Raw genomic sequence first — 21,218 nt, forward strand, 5'->3', positions numbered from 1 at the left:
GGTGTCAAACAGACACCTGAAACATTAAAAAAGAGCACAGAATGGAGGGGTGTGGTGGGAGATCTCATGCTAGGGAGAATGGTCTCAGATATAAAGCTTCCTGAGGCTATAGACAGATGGTCTGGGAGAGATCACAGTGCTCTTGCACAGACTGGTGTGTGAAGACTTGAAAGAGGAAACTGAGCAGCCAAGGAGTGCTGGATTTAGTGTTGCTGGAAGAGAAAGCCCTGGTTTGGTGAAAATGAGGAGAGAGCATAAGAGAGATGGGAGAACATGGAAGTGTGAAAGAAAGAGGCGTATGAGAGCTAACTAAATGCAAAGAAACACTTAAACAAATTGGAGTTAGCCCTTAACAGTAGGTCAAAGAGCTTGTTGTAAATGGAGGAGGACCAAGAGGCTGGGAAACAGAAATGGATGGCTTTAGCATCAATCAGGGGTTCCTCTCAGCACCTGTTCCTCCCACTCCCCAGCCCAGAACAGCAGTTGGAAGCAGGGCTCTTTGCTACGCACCAAAACCCTTCAGCACCCACGGTAGGCTGCATTTATAGGGTGAGCTGCTCATGCAATTCCAGGATTGCTTGGTCTGAAAAGGCTTTTCACGTTCTACTGACTTCTATTTACAGCCTCTGATCCCCAATGGCTTGCAGTTGGTCTGCAGAAGATGAAAATCTAAACTACCAGATTTAGATCACATTTCTGAGTGCTCTTATGCAGACTTTGTGGCAATTTCTGGGTTCACACATTTTGTTTCTGATTAAATGAGCATTTGGGAGAGAAACATACAGCGATAGCAATAGTAAGTGTTAGCGCCCTGGGGCTTCCTTTTGCCACACACAGCTCTGATGGGCAGGGCAGCATGACCTTGCTTGGGAAGAGATTAAATTCATCACCTCCAGCATGAGGTAATGACTGAGCACAACAAACAGGAGGAGGGAGGGAAGGAGGAAAACGTATGGGCAGCAAGAATGCAGATCTTGGACAGTTGCAATTGTGAAGCATTGCAGTATGTAAAATTGCCACTTGGATGTTTGGGGTCTTTAGAAGTAACAGAACGGATGCTAACGGCTGTTTTCACTAAACTAATGCCTAACTGCTTAATGTAGTTTTACAGTGTTGATGCTAATGTGTTGCATGTTTATGTATATATATTTTTATAGGCTTATTGCAAGCTGTATTTATGCACTGTTGATGGCTTTGTTCAAGGCCTTGAGCTGTTTGTTTATGGCAAGTGTCTGAAATCCCAGGATATAGGATGATAGAAAGAAACAGCTTTAGAGACTGCCACGTATAATGGGCACCAGAGCTCAGCCGTCCCGCACATGCAGGATGAGATGATTTGCCCTTTGGGAAGAATGAGGGCTGGGTGTGTACCTTAATACCAACATAATTTGCTTTTAACATATGTCTGTCTACCTTGCCTGATAGGGAATGTGCAACAGCTGCTAGAGCAGTGTCGTTCAGTCTGCATTAGATGCAAAGTAATAAGGCTCTGACAAGTTATTCTTGTGTTGAATTCCAAATAAATCGGGTGCCCATCAAATGATAGAGGTGGTTACCCATAACCATAATCAGCACCTCCTGGGGTGTGCTTTGCAGGCTGGCTCTTGCCCCTGCACAATCATCCTCATTGGCCTCCATTTCCATCTTGACTTCAGAAGGTGGTGTGGGAAGGAGCAGATTGGTGCTCGTCTGCATGCTGCTCCATACACATGCCTGTTTTTCTTTGAGCCTGGTCTTCAGTTGCCATGTTGATCTTGTTTTCGTGAGAGCTACATGCTGAAAAAGAAAGGTCACGCTATGAAAAAGCCATTTCTCACTTGGCTGAGAGATGGCTTACTATTTATTTGAGTATGTCGTTGGAGCAAGTCTTGGACTGCTTGCCTCTGAGCACCCGTGGGCTGTGAATACAGAGACCTGTCTGCATGATAGCGAATGAGCCTCCAGTTATACGCTTCCTTCTTGTGCTGAGTTCTGTCTGAATAAAAGTAGAAAAACACATTAAGTGTAAAATCCATAAATGAGCAGACTGCTTCTTCGGGGAGGCTTTCTTAGGGCTAGAAAGAAGGATGTATTCATGTACTGAGAGTTGTGGTTGGAAAATACCAGTTGTGGATGTGTCAGGAAACTTTTAATAAAAGTGTCCACGGTAAAGAGGTTAAAGGATGGGATTGCAGAAAAATGAGAGCAGGGATTCAACAAGATGCTGACTTTCTACCTGTGAGCATTTCCCAGCGAGGCTAGATTCATCTTGTGCAGAAGCTGCAAGCTCTGCATGAGGCAGAATGATGAAAACTAATTTGTTTGAAAGCTTTTTCTCCTTTATAGAGTACCTGTGAATTCCTACGTGAGAGGAAAGCGCGTATGTGATTGTGGGCAACCCTTTCTAAAGAAAGCAGCTGAAGGAGTATTGTCATCTGTAAATCTCCAGGTTAATGTGTTAAAAAAAATACCTTTATGTGTATTTTTTTTTACACACCTGTGTAGGTGTGGTTGTGCAGCGTTTATAAACCTGGGGGGGGGGGGTAGAAATAGTCTCTGCAGCTGGAGCTAGAAAGAGGCACAGATGAGATCTTTTTAGGTTATTGAGTTGTTGCATTTCCCCCCCCCAGATAGATAAGCCTAAGGAGGCTTTATCTCCGTGTACAAAGGAATTACCTTCGGAATGAGATAAAAATACAGTTTCTAAGGATTAAAAACTGCTGTTTAGGCACGTGTTCTGTTCCAGGCTTAAAAGCTGGAGAGTTGGATGGGGCCGCTGCTGAAATGCCTTGGTGTGACATCGTGTGTATGGAAGACCTCTTTCTTTAGAAAAAAACTGCTCAGTTTAAAGAATTAATTAATTTCTGCTCAGACCCGATGTTCCCAGAGTAGATAGCAGTCAGTTAAATTTGTTCCAAAGGGATTAACATCGAGCAAACGTGATGGCACGTGAAGTGGGCTCTGGAACATGGGGAGATAACAGGTTGGACAGTGCTGCTATAACCACTGCACTGTGCAGCTGTTCATGGATAACGATTGTAGTGCAACAATGGAGAAAGGACAATTCCACATGCAAAGTACTGCCCTGCTGGGGAGAGATGTCGTTTATTGGTTGGGCTTATTAGCATTTGATTTTGTACGCTGGAGGTTCATCTTGTTTCTCAGGTTAGAATTTGTAATTTTCTTTCAAAAACAAAAGCTGGCTTGAGTCATGCAACAAGAAAACAGCTGGATCTCAGGGGATTTAGAGTGAAAAGCCGTTATAATCTGCTAATTACAAGATGAAGAGCAGGCGAGCATTGGTGTTCTGTTGGGGAACCACTTTCATGCATCTCGATACATGAAAAGGCTTCGTGCATAGCGTCAGTGTGAGAACTTTCCATGGGATATGTCTTGAGTAATAGCCATCTCCTGTAAGGACCAAGTAGCTTTGCTGTTAAAAAATAGCTTTCTGTGCAAGCTGCACTAGATTTAATCCAACTGTGCACTTTAATTCTGCCTATAAATAACATAAAACAATGGCCATTTGAGCACTAGCTTTCTCAGCCAGTATATCTTGCTATTGTATCAACAGCTTTTCTTAATTAGGGCTCCAGCTCCTTTGAATACGTGTTCGGGGTTGAGCTGCTTGAAAGAGAATTGCTGACAAACCAGGCTTTTGTTAGCAAAAACGTCTGCTGGGGCGGGAAGGTGAGAAGTTGTTAATTTAAAATAAGTTCTTTAAGAATCCTAACTGTGAATCTATAGAAGGAATGTAGCTGAAAATGCAGAAAACTCACACTTATCTCAATGATTACGGGACTGGAAGTTTGGAGGGGAATGTGGTTTATTTATGTAGGGAGAAGAGAGGCACGAGTTTGTCTTCTGTAATTATTTATAAGACAGTGAAAAGTCCCAAATAAGGTTTTGAGTCTGTTGTGTGAACACGTGCATGTATAATTTGGAGAAACATCTTGCTCCACCGTCTCTACATTAACCTTCCTAACAAGCAATTTCTTCAGCCCGTTGCATTCTTCCTGCTATTTGTGGAAGACAGGAGGGAGAGTGCAGAAGTAGGAAATAAGTCTGTGTTGTCTCATCTCTCCGTTAAGCAGGCTTCTTCTTCAGCACAGTCCTTGTGGGAAGCGGTTGGCCAAGTTGGTTTGAAGCTTAGTTGTGTCTGGTTAATGGCACTGAGGAGCGCTTCTGCATCTTTTATGTGTTTGCATATGCAGTTAAAGCAGTGTCTGTTTGCTACCCAGTGCATTTAGCAGCCCTTCAAGCACTCTGACTCTGGCCTGGTTGGACCAGCAAGCACAAAACTATTCCATTTGCAAACTGTAGAAGCGTAGGTTATGTTGATAAACAAGTGCTCCTATTCATACTGGAGGGACAGAGATGTTTCAAGTGTGCGTCTGTGCTCTTCTTCTCATGTAGATGATGCTTCAGCTTTTCCTTCAGGGAAAGTTGCAGCAGAGATTGGGAACATCTGAATTTAAGGATTGCTGTGTGTGGGTTAACAGTGGGTGAGTGGTCTTGCAAAGAGGATTAAAGGAAAAAGAGATAAGCGATTTGTGTTCATCTTGCCTGTACCAAGTCCTTTTGAGACAGGCCCTCTATTTTTATCAGGAGAGGAAGACCGTAAGCCACTTGCCTGTGATTTCACAGCCCAGTGATGAGGGATACACAACAACTGGAGGCTGAGGATGCAGGTGAGGGTACAGCAGGGTCCTCCTGTTCACCTCTTTGTTAACAAGGGGGGCTGGCAGAGACAGGTTGTGCAATTACACCGTAGAGTTGTATACCTGAGTGCCAATGTGTGCCCATCCAAGAAGCCGTGCCCTCATGGTGGTTCTAAAAACTATCCATGTGGAGTGACTTTCATTCAATTACCCCCACCTGTGTTTTCTTGCACAGAGCTACAGCCCTTACTTCCTATCACACTGAAGCAGCTCTGACAATTTTCAGGGCTTCAGTTGTTCAGCTGAGTTAGCTCAAGCTTCAGGAAACTTCCAGAGCAATTCTGATTCTCTGACTGCTCTTGCATGAATACCAGCAGCCAGCCAGGCTTGCCTTCCCCTCCCTCCCCTGTACAAATTGCCTCCCCAGGGCCATCCAAACGCAGGGCTCATCTAGGAGGGAAGGAAATCAGAGTGCTTCAAAACCCAGCTGTCACCAGGTGAATAACTCCTTTGAATGATGAATGTAGCAGGTATCTCATCTACTCAGGAAGGTCCCAGATTTGATTTTGTTTTTCTTTCCCTTCAAGAATGTGCTGTAGCAATTTCTCCTTTTGGTGCAATCAGTGAAAGTCCCATCAGATCCCAAGGGTGAGTGGCTTTGAAGTTACTGGGGGTGAGTGAGTCACGTTCTTCCAGCGCCAGCTCTGGGTGATGGGGATGCCAGGTTCAGGTCAGAGGTGCTTGTGTCTGGACCACCTTTGCTCTCATTACAGGTTGATTTTGCACAGTGCCTATCTCTGTGTAGGTCCACATCCAGTCTGTAGGAAGGAAGGGATTGCTGGTGGACTTGAGCCCTTCCCAACGTCAAGCAACTGTCTTTCAGGCTTCCCATAGTAATGTCAGGGCACCCGAGGGAAAAGACAGCACAAAAGAAAGGCTGTTCTTGAGTAGTTTCAGCACAAGATGAGACTTCAGCCCTGGAGCACCCCGTGTTCATCTTGATGCGAATCCTGAGGTGCACCTACATTTGTCAATTAATCTTTAAATTAGTGCATAACTCCGAGTGCGCAGTTCTGATGATCCCCAGAGCCTCTTCTCTATCGATTTAACAAGACCAAAAAATCTTCAGCAGTCTCTCATCAGTTCTGTGGCTGTCCCTGGCTTGTTTGAAATGCTGTGTTATCTCATGGCAGGGGACCGATGCACGCTGCATCACATCTCCACCCATCACCCCTTATCTGCCCTGATGTGCATGGGAGAGGTTGCCACATTTCATCAGGGTGCAGTAATGCTTGCCGGATGGAAAAATGCTGCTGTTTGCCAGGCAGTAAAACCTTCGCTTGATTTTTATCGTGTTTGTTCTCTTTTTTTTTGTTGTGGCTGTTTTCCCTTTCAATCTTCTTTTAGTGAAGGCAGCTGGCACCTACAGATCCTGCTGCAGGAAGTGCTGCAGCTGCTTACCACCCACAGCAGGACCCAGCGGGGTACATGTGTAACAGAGTCATTTCAGAACTTGGTTACTCCAGGGCACAAGCATTCAGTTGTGGTGGGTCTCCCACATCCCCCCACCTTTGCTTTGGGATCTTTGGACTCATGCAGGCAATAAATGAGAGAAGGATTGAGAGCCAGCCTTCCGACCCATCCTGCCATGCGTGATTACAAAGTGATCAAGTAGGACATGCAATCAAAGCCAACAGTAGGAGTCTTTGTTCAAGCCTGAATGCTGGCAGTGGTGCCATACATCTGCCAGCTTAGGTGGCCATGGTCCTTTGAGGTAACTCTCTTCTACCCACCCAGGCAAACAGATTGGCTCAACGTGTGTGTAGCTGCTGGGAGGTATAAACTGACAGGGCTCGTGCTGCTATCTAAGCAGCTGCACAACTTGCTTAGGTTTATGATGCCTTCCATGTATTGCTTGTTTTGTGGGCAGCACAGAAGGAAGAGTGTTGTTCCTCTAGAGGATTAAAGAGTTCCCTTGCTGTGTTCCCGGAGAAGCAGTGTTGGAGTGCCTAACACACGAGTCCCTGTTTGCTCAATGACAGATTTGGTGCTAATTTTGCTGCTGTCTGCTCTCATTTGTGTGTTGTGGATGAAAGCGGCGGAGCAGCGATTAGCTCAAGCCCTGCTGAAGAAACAGTGGCTTCTGAAGAACTAGAGAGTGAGAGTGTATTACCCTCTGGCGTTTTTATTTTATTTAGCAAGGTAAAACTGTTCATTGAACCAGAGTTCATTTACAGTGGTACCCCAGCAGACTGCAGCCACAGGATGAATTACCAATCACTCGCAGTGCAAACAGGAATCATTCTGGCCCTGGACTGTCTGTACCCAGGAGTTCACTCTTTGGCATGGTTCAGTAGATTGGTATCTGTGCCTCTCCCCCTTAATCCTATCAGGCATCCCAGAACGATCTGCTCCCTGTTCTGGTCACCAAATCACACTTAAATCTGTATCCTTCCTGCTGTTTTTGGATTGTAGTTGTTAACCAGAAGCTGGGGAGCTCACAGGATTAGACTCTGCTAGCCTCCAAATTAATGGAAATGGGAGTATATGTTTCCTTTGAGGATGTATTTTCTTCTCGGGAGCTTTGACATTGGAAGATCATTGCTGAGATAATACCAGGAGTAGTAACTAATCCCCTAATGGATAGAATTGGGGGTGAACAATTCTATTTCTAACAGTTAGCCCAGTGGGTCGCCGGAAGGCTGCTCTTACCTGATTAGTGGACTTACACATCAAATGGGATTTCTCCCCCTTTGCTTCGGAGCTGGTGGTTGTGTGGGCTCCCAGTGCTCCATGCATCCAGCATGAAGCCCCATTCATCGCCCTGTCCCCCAGGCAGTGATGTGCCTGCTGCAGGGCCACCTCCAGCCCGCTGAACACCAGCAGGTCTGTTCCAGTCACCGGCTTCATTAAAAATGCATGTGTTAAGTGATGGGATAATTACAGCAACTTTGTCTAGCAGCACCAAGAGAAACTGAAAGATGTTGGGGGATATCATTAGACAAAACAGTTTGTGGCAGGTGGTTTGGTTGCAAAAGGGCACGCAGGACACCAGGTAGGGAGGGGTTGCTTCCAGTGCTGCTGCCATTGCTGTGGTGCTCATTTCTTTTTGATGTTTCTTGGCACTGTATCATTCATTTGGGATTTCCCTGCCCTGATTCTGGTTGGGAAGGGTGCATTTGCACTGCCATCAGGCATTCAGGCAGCAGGGCAGAGGGCTTCCTGTATGCGACTGGCACTCAGTGTCTGCCTGAGGTTGCCTGTTGGTGTGGCAGGTGTTAATTTGCAGACAACCAGGATAAGAAAATAAGAGAATTCCATTGGTTCACAGGAGCTGTCTTTCTGAGTCACAGCAAAGCTGAAGCCCTCTTTTCTTTCCCTTCTAAATGTGGTGTATTTGCTATTGCTTTCTGACAGCGGGGTAAGACAAAGCTACTCTTTTCCTTCTTTGTTTTGTTGGTTGGAAACCCCCTGGCTGAGCTGGAGAGCTTTTGTCACATTGATGAGTTGGTTTAGTTAGGTAGGGCACCAGAGACCTTTGTCCATATGCTGCCAAAAGATGAAATGATTGTTATTATTTGCCCACTTCACAAGGGGACTGTGAGGATTAATTCATGTTTGTAAATTGCTTTTGAGATTTAAAGCTGTGTACGAGCACTAGGGATTATTGCTTTCTAACTCTTTAAGGTAATGTAACTTTTATGAAGACTTCTAGCCTCAAAAGCATCTTGGAAGTGGGAAGAGTTAAGTTCCTTTTGCAATTAGATATACTTACCGTGTTTAAAATGAAAAAGCAACTACTTCACTGCTGTTTATTCCAAATAAAGGAAAAGGAAAAAATGGGAAAGCAATGGCAAATGGTGACTGAGCCTCTTCTTTTTTCCAGGAGTCCAACGTGCTAATTGCTGCTAACAGTCAGGGTACAATTAAGGTAAGTTATTTTGTGCATCTTCTCTTTGAGTGCTTGAATCTGTTGTTAGTAAAGAGAGAGGCCGCAGACATGGTACAGCCAGCAGAAACCATCAGTGGAGGTCATCCCAGCCATGGAAGTTTGCAGTTTAAATGATGTGTTTGCCTCTGGTATTTGGAGGGATGGGCATATAACAGAGGTAGGACCAGGGTGCAGAAAGCTGCTGGTGCTGCCCTGCATCCACTGCTCCTTTGCTCTCAACAGTGCAGAAGGGAAACTAGCCTGCATCGGGAGAGCTCGATGCTCTGCAGTGATGTGCTGCTTAAATTAAACACAGGCCTGGCACTGGGTGTTATGTATGCAATATTTTTCCTGACTGATAATAGGTGCCACATCTCAGTTGCCACAGCAGCCGCTGCATTTATACGTTGGTTCAAAAGCAGCTGCGTGGCGTTGCTTTGAATGGAGAGGTTTTAAATTAGTGCTGTCTGGCACAAACATCTCCACGCGCTCGTGTTGATTTTTGTGACAGCAGAGGAGGCTCTGCATTTGCTCGTTGGCATTAGCCAGACCCCATCTTCTGGCTGGTGCAGCAGAGCTGAAAGCTGAGCTCCTGATGTGCAGCCAGCTAAAGCAGTGCTTGAAATGAGCAGGGCTGCTCCCTCGCATTGCTTACTCTGAGCATGTGGACTGACTTTAACAGACAGCAGCTGCCAACATAGAGTTTCACGAAAGCAACAGCCTTCCCTGTGCACAGAGAGGCTCATGTTTTGCCAGGTTTTCAGTGCCTGAATACAAGTCTTCCCAGGATATCTGTTCAACGTATTTCTGTCCACACAATGTCAAATAACATGCAGAAGACTTTGTCCCACTTTGTGTCTCTATCGAGCACATAGCCAAGCAGAAATACTGCCCAAACCCAGGTGCTGCTCCTCTGCAGAGCCCCAGGTCCAGCATTGTCCTGGACTGAACCCAGGAGTGTTCACCTCCACTGTGCTTTTAAGGCTTGGTTTTCATGCTGCAGGCTCATAGCCCAGAGCTCTGATGCTTCCCATGGCTGCTGATAAAGGAATTTACTTGCTGTCTGCAGAGTTCCATGCTGAGTTGTCACCCTTGTGAATCTGAGCTTCCTCCTCCCAGTTCTCCTTCATGCCATCATGTGACAGCAGTTTTCTGGAGCCAGACCAAGTACAATGGTCTGAACGAACCTGGAAAAATGACTGAAAAAGCAGAAATAAGTCCCGAGTTGTTTGTGTGATTAAGTTTATATTTTTCTTCCTTTTTAGGCCATCATTGGCCTGGTTACTCCTGTTATTGCAGTGTGATGCTGTAGCTTTTCATTTGTAGGTGATTTATTTGGCAGACTTTGGAATTGGTTGCTCATTACTTTGGTCACTTCCTTCCTACTTAAACGGGCAAAGCACACAGATGCTTCTGATACCTTTAAGTGAATCCAGCAGCAACAGGAATGGTTTTGCTCATGCACTTTGCTTGTTAATGAGTGAAGGTGGAGGGAGAAATGTGTAAACAGCCAAGGTTATTTGGATTCTGATATTTCTATTAGAACTTGTTAGCAGACAGTGGGGAAGGTGCAACAGGCTGGCAGTGCCCAGGAAAGGGCACTTATGCTGTGGGCCCATCCCTCTCCACCATGCCAGTGTGTGCCCATGGACTTACAGCCCCCAGCTGTCCCCAGTCAAACCACCCTGGGTTGTTACGTGCTGTACAAATCACTCAGCAGGTGACAGCCCTCATAGTGCCCGTCTCATTTGTTTGATGTTATTGCTTGCTGGTGAATAAAGGGTAAGAGGTGGAGACAAGAAGGGTCAGACCTGTCCTAATGATCTATATGCTGATGTAGGACATAATGAATGTCATAAATTCCTATTCTGTACTTCTTGTCTTTCCTATTAATCAGGTACTGGAGCTGGTATGAAGGCTTTTCTCAAGGCTTGAGGTACTTGGTCCTGCTGATAACGCTGCATTGTTCATCTGGGATCTTCAGTGGGACAAGAAACCGAAACCACCTTGATGTTCCTCCCCAAAACCACCATGTTTGTTTGTATGTTTTCCCATGTATGGACTTTCAAGGACATTTTTGAGATGCTGGGAACACCGGTGAACTGTCTGCCATCAACATTAACTCCACAGACTTTGCTGCTGCTGGTGGTGGTATGGTTGTCTAATTTTTATGATAGGAAAACAAATTCTTTAAAATAAAAACAAAAAGGAATAATAAAATTTATTGAGCCACAAGCTGAAGCGGGAAGATTCTCTCTTGTTGCACATGGGAACAGATTTACTGGGGAAGGGAGCGCTTACTGGACCACACAGGGCTGTCCTCAGTCGCACACCTCCATTCGTCTTTATCTGGACTATTCCTTCATCTCTGTTGGCATGAAGTCTCTAAGCCTTACCTGGACGTGCAAGCAATTTGCTTTCAGATATGGTTGAGTTGTTCCTTTGATTTTATTTTTTAGATGCATTAAATGTTGAGAAATGTCATCCAGGTTGACGCCGCTGGAGACTAAAGTCCTTTGGTTACCCAGAAGAGAAGGGCAGCTTCCCCTTCTTCTTCCCTTTGTGCCCCTGCTCTGGCCCTAACGGGCTGCTCCAAAGAAGAGGAGTAAGTCAGCCTCTGACCCACGTGAATTTAGTCCTCTGCTGCCTGCCACCAACTGTGAAGAAGTGACGTGAGCTGCAGCTGCCTGGGACCTGGACTGCCCCCACCAAGACGTCATGGAGAGGTGACCTCATTGACACTGAGCTGCCTGCCTTTGACTCTACCAGCTGGAGGAGAAAGTATCTTGTTCCAGTTACCAAACCCTGCACCATTGGTCTCCCTTGTGGTCCACTGACGTTTGCCCCTCTGCAAACCATCAATGGAAGCTGAGACTTGTGAATGCTGTAATAAGAGAGAGGATGGAGTTGGTTTGTAATGTGTTTCAGAGCCATGATATAAGTAGCCTTATTTTTAATGGTCGTGCATACACTTAACTGTACATACGGAGGGGGAATAAACCATGATGCTAAGAGCTGTCGTTGCTTTGTTGTCAGAAGAGCAGGGGGAGGAGGAAGGTGCAGATGGTCCCCAGGAGCAGCAGTCACACAGAGCTGCCAGCACTTGTTAAGCCTGGAAGTGGAATTGGGTGGGTGTAGCAGCTTTTTCTTGTTGCATGTGGTGAAGGTGCAATGCACACAGCGATACCTGTAGGCAGCATTTCAATTCACAAGCGGAGCCCCTTTGAGTTCATTCATTGAGTTCATGTGTCTCCAAGGCTTGGGGTTGCTGGCGCAGGGTTTTGTGTGCTGTGCATGAGCACAGCAAGGTCTTGCTGCCTGGGCTGCCAGTCATGCAGCTGTGCCTGCTGTGTGTGAAAGGTGGTAAATGCTTGGAGCTGATGTTTTACAGCAGAGCTGAGGACAGATCCTGTCCTGACCCAATGCTCGTGCTTGTTTCCAGCTGGGCTACAGTGGACAGATGTGCTGCAGTTCTCAGATAGAAGGGAGCACCGTAGGCAGCACCCAGTGTGCGCTGGGTTTCTTTGTGACTGTTGACATGCCGGGACAGAAAGAGCAAGGAGAGCAGGGAGAGAGGACAGAGCATGAGATCATACTGTCTTGCTGCAGGTCTCAGCCATGTGAGTCACCAGGGTCGTTGTGACAGAAGGAATCGAGATGGGCTCCTTTGGCCTCCTGCCGAGCAGTCCATATCCATCTTCACTGTGTTTTCAGGGGTGCCTGTGCCTGAGATCTGCCACCCTCCCTGCATTGGATGCTGGGTTTCCCTCAGCCTGTCTCAGTTATCGGTGCCTATTGATTTGTTTTGCAGGCTGCTGCTGTTGTGTCTGGTGTTGTGACAGGGGCCTTCGGGCACATCTCATCCCCCTGCTCCATGCCACAAGCAGCCACTTGGCAGCTGCCCTCATTCCTCCTCTGCTCCCTACTTGAATGTCCTCTGGACTTTAAATTGAAATGGCTCTGATGAGATGTTGAAAACAGAAGGGGGAAAAAAAAACAAACAGCTATTGAATGCTGTGAGGTTACTCCTTGAATTAAGCAGTGAAAACAGTTTAACATTAGCCTCCTTTATTTTCTAGGTTTTCATTCCGCTTCAATCAAGATAAAATGCAAATTCAGAGTCTGGCCCTAATTAGAAACACAGCAGCTCATAAACACGGGTTGATGGCATTTTTTGTCTTTGTCTTTTTGTGACAAGCGATATGCTCCTTATTTTAATCCCCTTAATTTTCTTTCCTTCAGGTAACTTTCTGCTGTTGATGTGAATTAAGTTGCATATAATTACTATAATCTTTTAACAGCGCTTGGTTGGATTTCTTTCGAATGAGTCGTCTTCCCATGTCCTCTATATGAGCAGCTCGCTATCCAAAAGCCATTGCTTTGCTGTCTGTGTGGTGTTTGCCAGGACAAGTGATGAGGATCCTGCAGATGACCCACGTGGAAGGAGCGGGTCCAGTTAACAGAGACTGTGGAAGAGATGGTAGTTCTCCCTTCCCAAACAGCTCTTGCACAGACCTGCAGCAGTTCTCATCTACTGTTTTGAGAAGAAACCATCTCCAGGCAGGTTGGTTAATGGCTGGTGAGTTCCCAATTCACACACTTGCTGTACTGATGCCGTGCTGTGTTCCTTCAGCAACGTGGTAGCCTTCAACAGCCTCCTTTCCATCCTCAGCCCATGACCTCAGTGAGGTTTTCAGCCTTTTTTTTAGTGTCGGGGAATAATCCAATTCAGGAGTCACCTCTGGAAGTCTCTGCTCCACCCCCTGCTCAGAGCTTCAAAGCTGCGTTGGGTTGCTCCAGGGTTTGGAGATGCTCAAAAGCTCAACCGAGCAAGGACAGAAATTCTTAAACCTCTCTGGGAAACTTGTTCCAGTGCTTAACTCTCATTGTGAAAATTAATTGCTGTTGCAGTAGGTGTGTGCAGCCCTTACTCCCAGTCTCTTGCTTTGGGAGACCCAAAGTGACAAAGCCTGTGGCTGGTAGCTGCCCCACAGCAGCTTTTGCCTCCAGTGCTTGTGTCTCTGGGAGAGGTGTTGGGTGAATTTGAAATCCCACAAGAGCAAGCCAGCCTCTTTAATTAATCTTAAAGCACTTAATAGAAGAGTGGGAGGATCGCGCTTCAGTGCTAAAAAGAAGTTCATTGCTGGAGGGAATCGAAAGTGATGGTCAAGGGGAAATTTGAATTAATATCAATATGTCAGGGCTCTTCAGCAGCAAGTGCAGGCAAGCTGCTAATGCCAGCATTCAACTCACATGCTGGATCCTTGTTTGTTTAATTTGGTCTCATTCCAGAAGGTTGCAAAGACACCAGCAGATAATTAGAAAGGCAGAACCAATCCTTCCTTGCTCAAAAGCAGTCATTCCTTTCTCCTTGTTGGAGGAGGCCAGAGGGCAGCCAAACCCTGATGTTTGGCTGGAAGAAAGCACCTTGTTAGCCCATCGCCTGCCATGACATGGGGAGCCAAAGAGCTGAAGCCCCCATGGAGTCATGGTGTGGCAGGAAAAGACCAGAGCCCATCCCACAGCTTCCTGGTGACCGTCACTTTGCTTCAGTTCTGTTTTGAGAGCGGGTTCTGGTGTTGAGGGTCTTCCCAACCTGCTCTCAGCTCAACAAGGCAATACTGGGGTATTTATTTTGTTTCTTCACTCTCTTAATGATATGAAACTGTGTTGGGTTAAAGCAAGTCTGCTTTCCCTGCTCCCCACTGACAAGCCAGCTTGAGTTGAGTCAGCTTCACCAAAAACAGTGGTTTTAAATCTTTCCTAGCTTATCTTCAAGAACAGGAATTTTATACCTTCCTACTTTAACTTTCACCCCCTTAAATCTGGGTCTGGGTGATGATTCACCATTGCTACTCAGCAGAGGCAGAATGAGGACTCATCCTATACAATTAAGCAGCAGGAAAAAAAGCCTTTGGGGCAGGGTGTGCAGTGACTTCTTAAGGACTTGCACAAGTAGCTGTAAGGCATGAGCTGCACCTCCAGCCCCAGTGTACTGCCTGAAATCCCTTTGTGCTCCCACTGTGGGGCTGGGGGCTGCTGGCAGCTGCAGCTGGACGGCGCTGCCACCTCATCTCTGAAATCCTCTCAGGCAGCCAAGGAACATAATTTGGAGACGTTCAAATTAAAAGAACATCCAGGCCATCCTTAGGAGGCGTGAGTAATAGCATGTGACAGCTGAAATCAAGTCAGTGGTGCAAGCCGAACACAAATCCCAAACTGCTCATGCAGCCTGGGGGCCTTGGGGAGAGCTTTAATCCTGTTTGCTGCACCTGGGATGATTTTTGTGGGGATTGCTTTTGTGCATTTGAGTAACAAGGAGGGGTGAAAGGCTGTAGGTGTGGACCCATCCCAGTGTCCTTCCATCCAGGAAATGTGCACATTGGGTAGGGAGAATCTTTTGCACTCATTGAAACAAAGAGCACTCTGAATTCCAGATACCCCTAAGAACGTACAAATGTTGTATGTATGTTTTTAATCCCCAAAGTTCCTTTCAACTTGGTACCTGTCTTTGCTGGCAGTGAAGACTAAATCCCATTCAAGACCACCTGAAAATGTGAGTGTCTGCAAATAACATCCCACTGAAGCTAGAATTCAGCCCCTTTGTCTTGTGCTCAGGACACCACCATCCCAGCATGACTCAGCCCTTCCCTGAGCCATGTAGCCTTCCCTGGGTCTCTGGGGTGGATGTATCCTCCTTAATCAGATCTTCATGACTCCCCTTTTTCCAACCCTTGCCTCCCACACCCTATACATGACAATCCTGTGGCTTATTTCTATTAAACCACAAACTCAGCATCTCCTCCTGATCATGTGCCGACCAACAAACATCCCGAAGCCACTATCGATCTGCAGGGGCAGAGGGGTGATGTGGAGGGGCAACCCCTCAAAGTCATAGCAGCATCACGCTCCAGCTGCCGCCTAAGTTGAGCCAAAGCCCAGCAGACCGCAAAGGTGTAGCCCTGGGCACAGCCCTGGCAAGGGCAAGCAGGGGCCACAGGGCTCAGAAGTTGTTCAGAAGCAGCACATGCACCAACACGATGCTTGTGAACCATGGACGTTTCTCACCTCTCTTCCCTCCTCCAATTCATTTTCTCCTTTTTTCCCCCCTGTAGGAGATTAATGGTAACTCTTTGTCTTCTAACACCACTGCGCCTTACAAATTCTCTCTCTCACCCTCATCCTTTAAATTATCCACATAATAAAATATGTATTCAGTGATTTCAGGTCATAATTTGATCTGCTTAAGGAAGGAATGGAATGATGGAGAAGGACTGCCAACACGCTCCTCTTTCCTTCATTTATCTTTATTTATCATCTTTTTTTTCCCTAATAGCCCATGTGCAGCCCAGAGATGGAAACACCAGTACTGCATGTTGCCTGCCTGAACAGAAAGAAACAGGGCTGAACAGGGAGTTGAGCCTATAGGACCCGTGGTTGGTGATCCCAGCCCGTGGCCCTTCCAGGACTCAGTTTTACCCATCTGTGAAATGGGCACAAATCCATCCCCCTGCTAAGCTGTAACACACTGTGCTTCCTGCAGAGAAGGCTTCAGCTTCCCTCTTGCCCATCAGGCAGTGGTGGGCAGGGGGCTGCTATAGGGTGATGGGGCCAATGGCTGAGCCCCATTGCAGCCACCTCTATCGGAGCCACCAGCTACTCCTGGAGCCCTCCCAGAGCTACCACAGCCTCGTCTAATTCCAGATATTAAACCTTGAAAGCAGAGCTTAATTGCTTTAATACACCCCTTAACACGCAGTAACATCAGAATGAATTGTCTCGGTAATAGCAGCACTGAAGGGCATCTTGCATTTTTAACAACCCTGCCAACCTGTTGCATGCTGCTGCATCCCAGGGATGCTGCAACCCCACCTGCACATGGCTCTGCCTGAGGGGCGAGGAGGGGATGGAGATGCAGAAGGCAGCGTGTGAGCGCTCCCACTGCAAGTGTGTCGGGCTTGTTTGCCATAAAAATCATGGTTTCAAATCCCTGCATTTAGCACGGTCCTTGGAACAACGTTCCCCCGGGTGCCAATTTTTCCTGTAGCTGTTTACAGAGCTATTTGTCTGTCTGCGAGCCTGCAAAGCTGCTCCTTGTGCTGATGCAAAGTCGTCGGAGTCAGCGGTGCTGGGCTGGGGTGTGGGCTGGGACTGGGGGAAAGGAAGCAAACTGTGTGGCCATAGTGGAGAAAGAAAACTTGCCTGCCCTTGCTTTATATCATCACAGGTTTACCTGGGCACTGAGCGCAGTGGTCAGGGGAATAATCCCACTTGCCTGGGCTCATTTAAAGCAAAGATGCAGAGAAGTGTTGGTGCAGAAGGGAAGGCTGCTGCTCACAGTTACCCTGGGATGATGCTGCCCAGGACAAGCAAGTGGTAACCCCACATTCAACCTGCCTCTCCCTGGGACACAGGTCATCATCACTGAGCCTCTTGCCTCTGCTTTGAGGAGTAATTTATTCTGGCGATGGAGATGCTCTCGGTGCGGACAGATGAGAAATCAAGGGCTCGTAGCAGCAACGACTCTTTAATGATGATGAAGTGCCAACGTCAGCATCGCTTACCCAGGACACCATGAAAGCGAGAAGGAAGAGGGACCAGAGCAGAGGATTCTGGCTCTTCCCCCAGACTCAACCCTCTGGGGCTCCTTTTTTGGGTTTTATTTTCATTTTTACCTTTAAATCTGCCTCTCCCAAGGAGCAACAGGTCTCCACGCTGTCAGCAGCAGCGCTGGGTCGTTTCCTTCCAACACGAAATGAAAAATCCATTTGGTTTCTCGTGTGCTGCCTATGATCTATAAACACGGCTTTTATTGGATGTTTTCAGAAAGCTATCTGCTGGTAATAAGCATTTTATAGACGGCGGTGTCAGCTGCAACCCACAGCATGAGCGCACGGCGATGCCATGCAATAATATTAATATTGATATGAAGATTGGACACACTGCGCGTGCCATCCGAGGGAGACAAACTCTCTTCGTATCTCAGAGTTTGCTTCTCCCCACCACCCCAGGCTCTGCCTCTGCAGCTGCTTCACAGGAGCAGGGAATTCGGGATTTGATCACGGGGGCATTAGATGGGTTTAAAGATTTGGGTTTATTGCTTCCGTGACTGCACTCAAACTGCTTTAATATCCCTCCTGCTCTCCGCCTCTTGTTATTCACAGCCCTCCATCTCAGCGACCAGCAGCCCTCGAGCTGCTCCTGTTGGCCACACAACTGGGGTTCTTGGTTTTTTGGGTGAGGGATTTTGTGCTCTGCTTCTCAGCTTCACTCCTGGTTTTGTTGGTGGCGGCCTCTGCTGCTCCAGCTGTGGGGATTGCAGAATCCCACAGGGATCCAGTAATCCAGTGACCCTTTGTCCTGCCCTGGGATACTGAGTGCTGCTGACCAGCGATGCCCATCTACTGCTTTTATTTTCCCATTAGGCTGCTCCAAGGAACATATATATGTTTTTTGCCTCACTTGAACACTTCTTAAACAACAAAAAGTGAGATGTCTTTCAGATGAAACTCTTCATTTCAATGTCTTTCTCTTCGTTTCAGATTTGCCCTCTTTGTAATGCAAAAGCCTGAAGCCCACATTCTGTGGAGTACATTTCAAAGAGGCTTCTCAGAATCGATCTGTCTTTCCCCAGTGGAAGATGAAACAAAGTGCTGTGGGATGTTGTTTCACTCAGTGCAGTGGGGAAACATTTTGGATTTGAAGGCGTGGGGCAGCAATTGATGGACCTCAAGGCTCTCAGTCACTCTGCTTGCAAGTAAATAGCCATCCACCCAGAGTGGCATGGGACCCTAAGAAGTAAAATCATGTCTCTGGAGTTACAGACACCTTTAGGGCCACCTCAGCACTGTGCCATGTTCTGGCTGGATCCAAGAGGGCAGCACTGGGACCCACCTGTGGGAGCTGTGTCCAAAGCTGTACGTGTAATTAGGTCAGATTGCTCTTTTCGACTTCAGTTCACCAATTCAACTGGGAAAAACACATCAACCCACAACAGTGCTGCTATTCCTTGTTGGGCAAAAAGCATTGGCAGGCTCATTACCAGAAATATTCAGCCAAGTTCTGAAGTTAAAAGAAATCAGAGCTCTCTGAATATGTTAAAATACAACCTCACAATCTCTTCAGTGTCTTTCCTGCATATTGGGGGCTGAGTGATGGTAATTGGGAGGATTTGTCAGGAATACACAAACAGTTCCAAACCTGCAAAGAGAGAATTCAATTGAAACTTCCCTCCTGGTTGTGTTTGAGGCAGCAGGCACCGGGGAAGCAAGCCTGTTTCTTGTTCTCTTGGTGACACCAGCAACAGTGTCTACAGGAGCAGTGTGGGCTACTGAACCTGGGGATTTTTCACTGTTTTAAGCAAGGATGGGTGCAAAAATCCCTCATGCCAGCCTGGCCATGTATTCTTACACTTCCCCAAGGTCTGGCAGCTGGTCTGAGACAGGTCAAAGTGCCGATACAGCACCTTGTCCATCCTGCTTGGGAAGGGAGCTGGAAAATCCCTTCCAACTTGGGATTTTCTGTGATTCTATGATTAGAAAAAAAACTCTTCACTCTGTGGATGGTGAGGGACAGGTTGTCCAGAGAAGTTGTGGATGCCCCGTCCTTGGAGGTGCTCGAGGAAGCCTGGTCTAGTGGAAAGTGTTGGGTTGGAAGGATCTAGAGGGATTAGAATTGGATGATCATTAAGATCTCTTCTAACTCAAACCATTCTGTGATTCTATGATCTGCAGGGCAGGAACCACCCCAGACCAGCGGCTGTTTCCATCACTGTTAAGGAGGAACAAGACCCAAACCTTGTTGAATTGTTTTTTCCCCAGGGGTTCGCGTTTCCAGCCCAGCATAACTCAGCTCATTCTCTGCATCTCTTCCTTTATTTTCTCACCCCTCCCTTTTCCCCCTCATGGTCCCTCTGCCCCCCTCCCTGTCTGTTCCATGCCTCCCCCGGGGCAGCCGCCTGGCATTAGGGCGGCGGGGGGGAGGCGGTGCAGCCGCAGCGGTGCCGCCTGGGTGTTCGGGCGGGATTTTCCTCCCATTTCTGCCCACTAGGTGGCTGCGTGCTGGGAGAGCCCGGAGCGGGGAGAGAGGGGAGAAGAGGGGAGAGCAGGAAATATATAAAAAAAAAATAATAAGAAAGAAAAAAAAAAAACGAAGCCGCTGAAATTTAAGCAGAGGAGGGAGCGGCTGCCGGGCAGTCCCGGGGTCGCTCCGCTCTGCCACAGTAGGCAGCGGGCTGCCGGCGCCAGGCAGGCGTCAGGCCGAGCCCGGGGACCCCCCCCTGGAGCGGGGACGCCCCAATTCCACCTCGACGGCAACGGGAGGAGGAGGAGGAGGAGGAAGGACGAGGAAGGAGGCGTCTGGAGGAGGCAGGAGGCGCCGGCCCGGCCCGGTGAGTGCGTTCAGCACCGCGGACAGCTCCGCGCTCTGCGGTTCTCCGCGCTGCGGGGCGACGCGGGGCTGCGAGCGGGGGGGGCGGCCCGGCCGCAACGGGGAAGGGCTGCGCTATGGGGGGAAGGTGGCCGCACTTTCTGCAAGTTCCCTTTGTTGTTGGTATGAGGCTGAAAGAAATGGGGTTCTGAGCCCCCGCGTCGTGTGGGGAGAGGAGGGGGAATGCATCTCACTTCATCCGCTCAGGCGGTGCTGGGGGGGGGGTCGCTCACACTCTCTCCCCTTCGTGCTCCTTCCCACTCCCTGCTCCTGTTTCCCTTCTGCCCAGCTCCGGGCTCAGCCCCGAGCAGCGCCGTGTCGGTACCGGCGGAGCCGTGCCAGCCGCAGCCGTCCCCGGGCGGGCAGGGAGCATCCCCAGCGCAGCGCTGCCCTCCGCACCCAGCCCCGCCGAGCTGCCCCCATTCTCCGCCCCGCAGCCCTCCCAAGCCGCTCCGAGCTGCCCGCATCCCCGCTCTCTGGTTAAAGTTTGAAGGAGATTTTGCCTCCCCTCTTGCACGGTCGGGAATACACCGATGGCAGCTTGATGGAGGCACGTCAGGTTTGGGGGCAAATCTGGTACGGTTTGGGGCCAAATCTGCGGGTTTTGGAGCAGCTTCTGTAGCGCTCCGAGCAAAACACGGAGATTTAAACAACAGCCCCAGAGCTTCGTGAAGCTGGAGAATACCAAGCAAAGGAAACAGCCCCGCTGGCTGCCGAGCTCCAGAGGGCTTTTTCCTCCCCAACACCCGGTGCCCTTCTATTGCCCGCGGGGTGCGCTGCCGGGGAACTGCTGGGTGCTGCGGGATGAGCGCTGAGCGGCGGCTCCGGAGCGGGGAGAGAGCGCTGTTGGCGGGGTTAGTGCTGCCGAGCTGGAGGGGAGAGCTATGCTATGCGTGGGAGCTGCCGAGGCACGGATTAATTAGGCACGCTCCGTTAACGGGTACCTGTTAGAGCTCCTGGCTTAAAGCATCTGCCCTGCGAGGAGGAGGATGCTGAGCACAGCGAGGATGTTGCCCTGCTGAGCATCCCACCTTTAGCCACGTCTGTGTGCAGGCTGGGACCGGCGTGGCCGTGCCCAGCTCGTGCAGGGGAGTACCAGGCAGGGAGCGATAGTGTGGGGTGGGCAGGGGGAGCAGAGGGGCCTTGGGCTCCCACAGCCCCCCCAGCATCCTCCCAGAGCTTGTGGTGAATGTGGTGAGCACCGAGCAAATGTTCATTAG

At 48.4% G+C, this 21,218-nt stretch overlaps 2 protein-coding genes across 7 annotated transcripts in view; both read left to right on the forward strand.

Moving 5' to 3' along the window:
* COP1 (COP1 E3 ubiquitin ligase) overlaps positions 1–11,585 on the forward strand; it is a 119,699-nt gene extending 108,114 nt beyond the window's left edge. For both annotated transcript variants that reach the window (XM_015869783.2, XM_085510957.1), the window contains exons 19-20: positions 8,527–8,571; positions 10,469–11,585. In XM_015869783.2, coding sequence (XP_015725269.2) covers positions 8,527–8,571; positions 10,469–10,486 — 63 coding nt within the window. In that variant the 3' untranslated portion in view covers positions 10,487–11,585. The remainder of the gene's footprint in view (positions 1–8,526; positions 8,572–10,468) is intronic.
* An 8,037-nt stretch (positions 11,586–19,622) lies between these two features.
* Positions 19,623–21,218, forward strand: part of TNR (tenascin R) — a 47,621-nt gene continuing 46,025 nt past the window's right edge. For 2 of the 5 annotated variants that reach the window (XM_032446231.2, XM_085510933.1), the window contains exon 1: positions 19,631–19,960. The gene's annotated coding sequence lies outside the window, so the exon portion shown is untranslated. Of the gene's footprint in view, positions 19,961–21,218 lie in introns of all 5 variants that reach the window. The other 3 variants (XM_032446232.2, XM_085510932.1, XM_015869798.3) reach the window with 2 other exon arrangements.

This window comes from Coturnix japonica, chromosome 11 (genome assembly GCF_054131305.1).
Source record: "Coturnix japonica strain WE chromosome 11, WE-NBRP24, whole genome shotgun sequence".
Classification (NCBI taxonomy): Eukaryota; Metazoa; Chordata; class Aves; order Galliformes; family Phasianidae; genus Coturnix; species Coturnix japonica.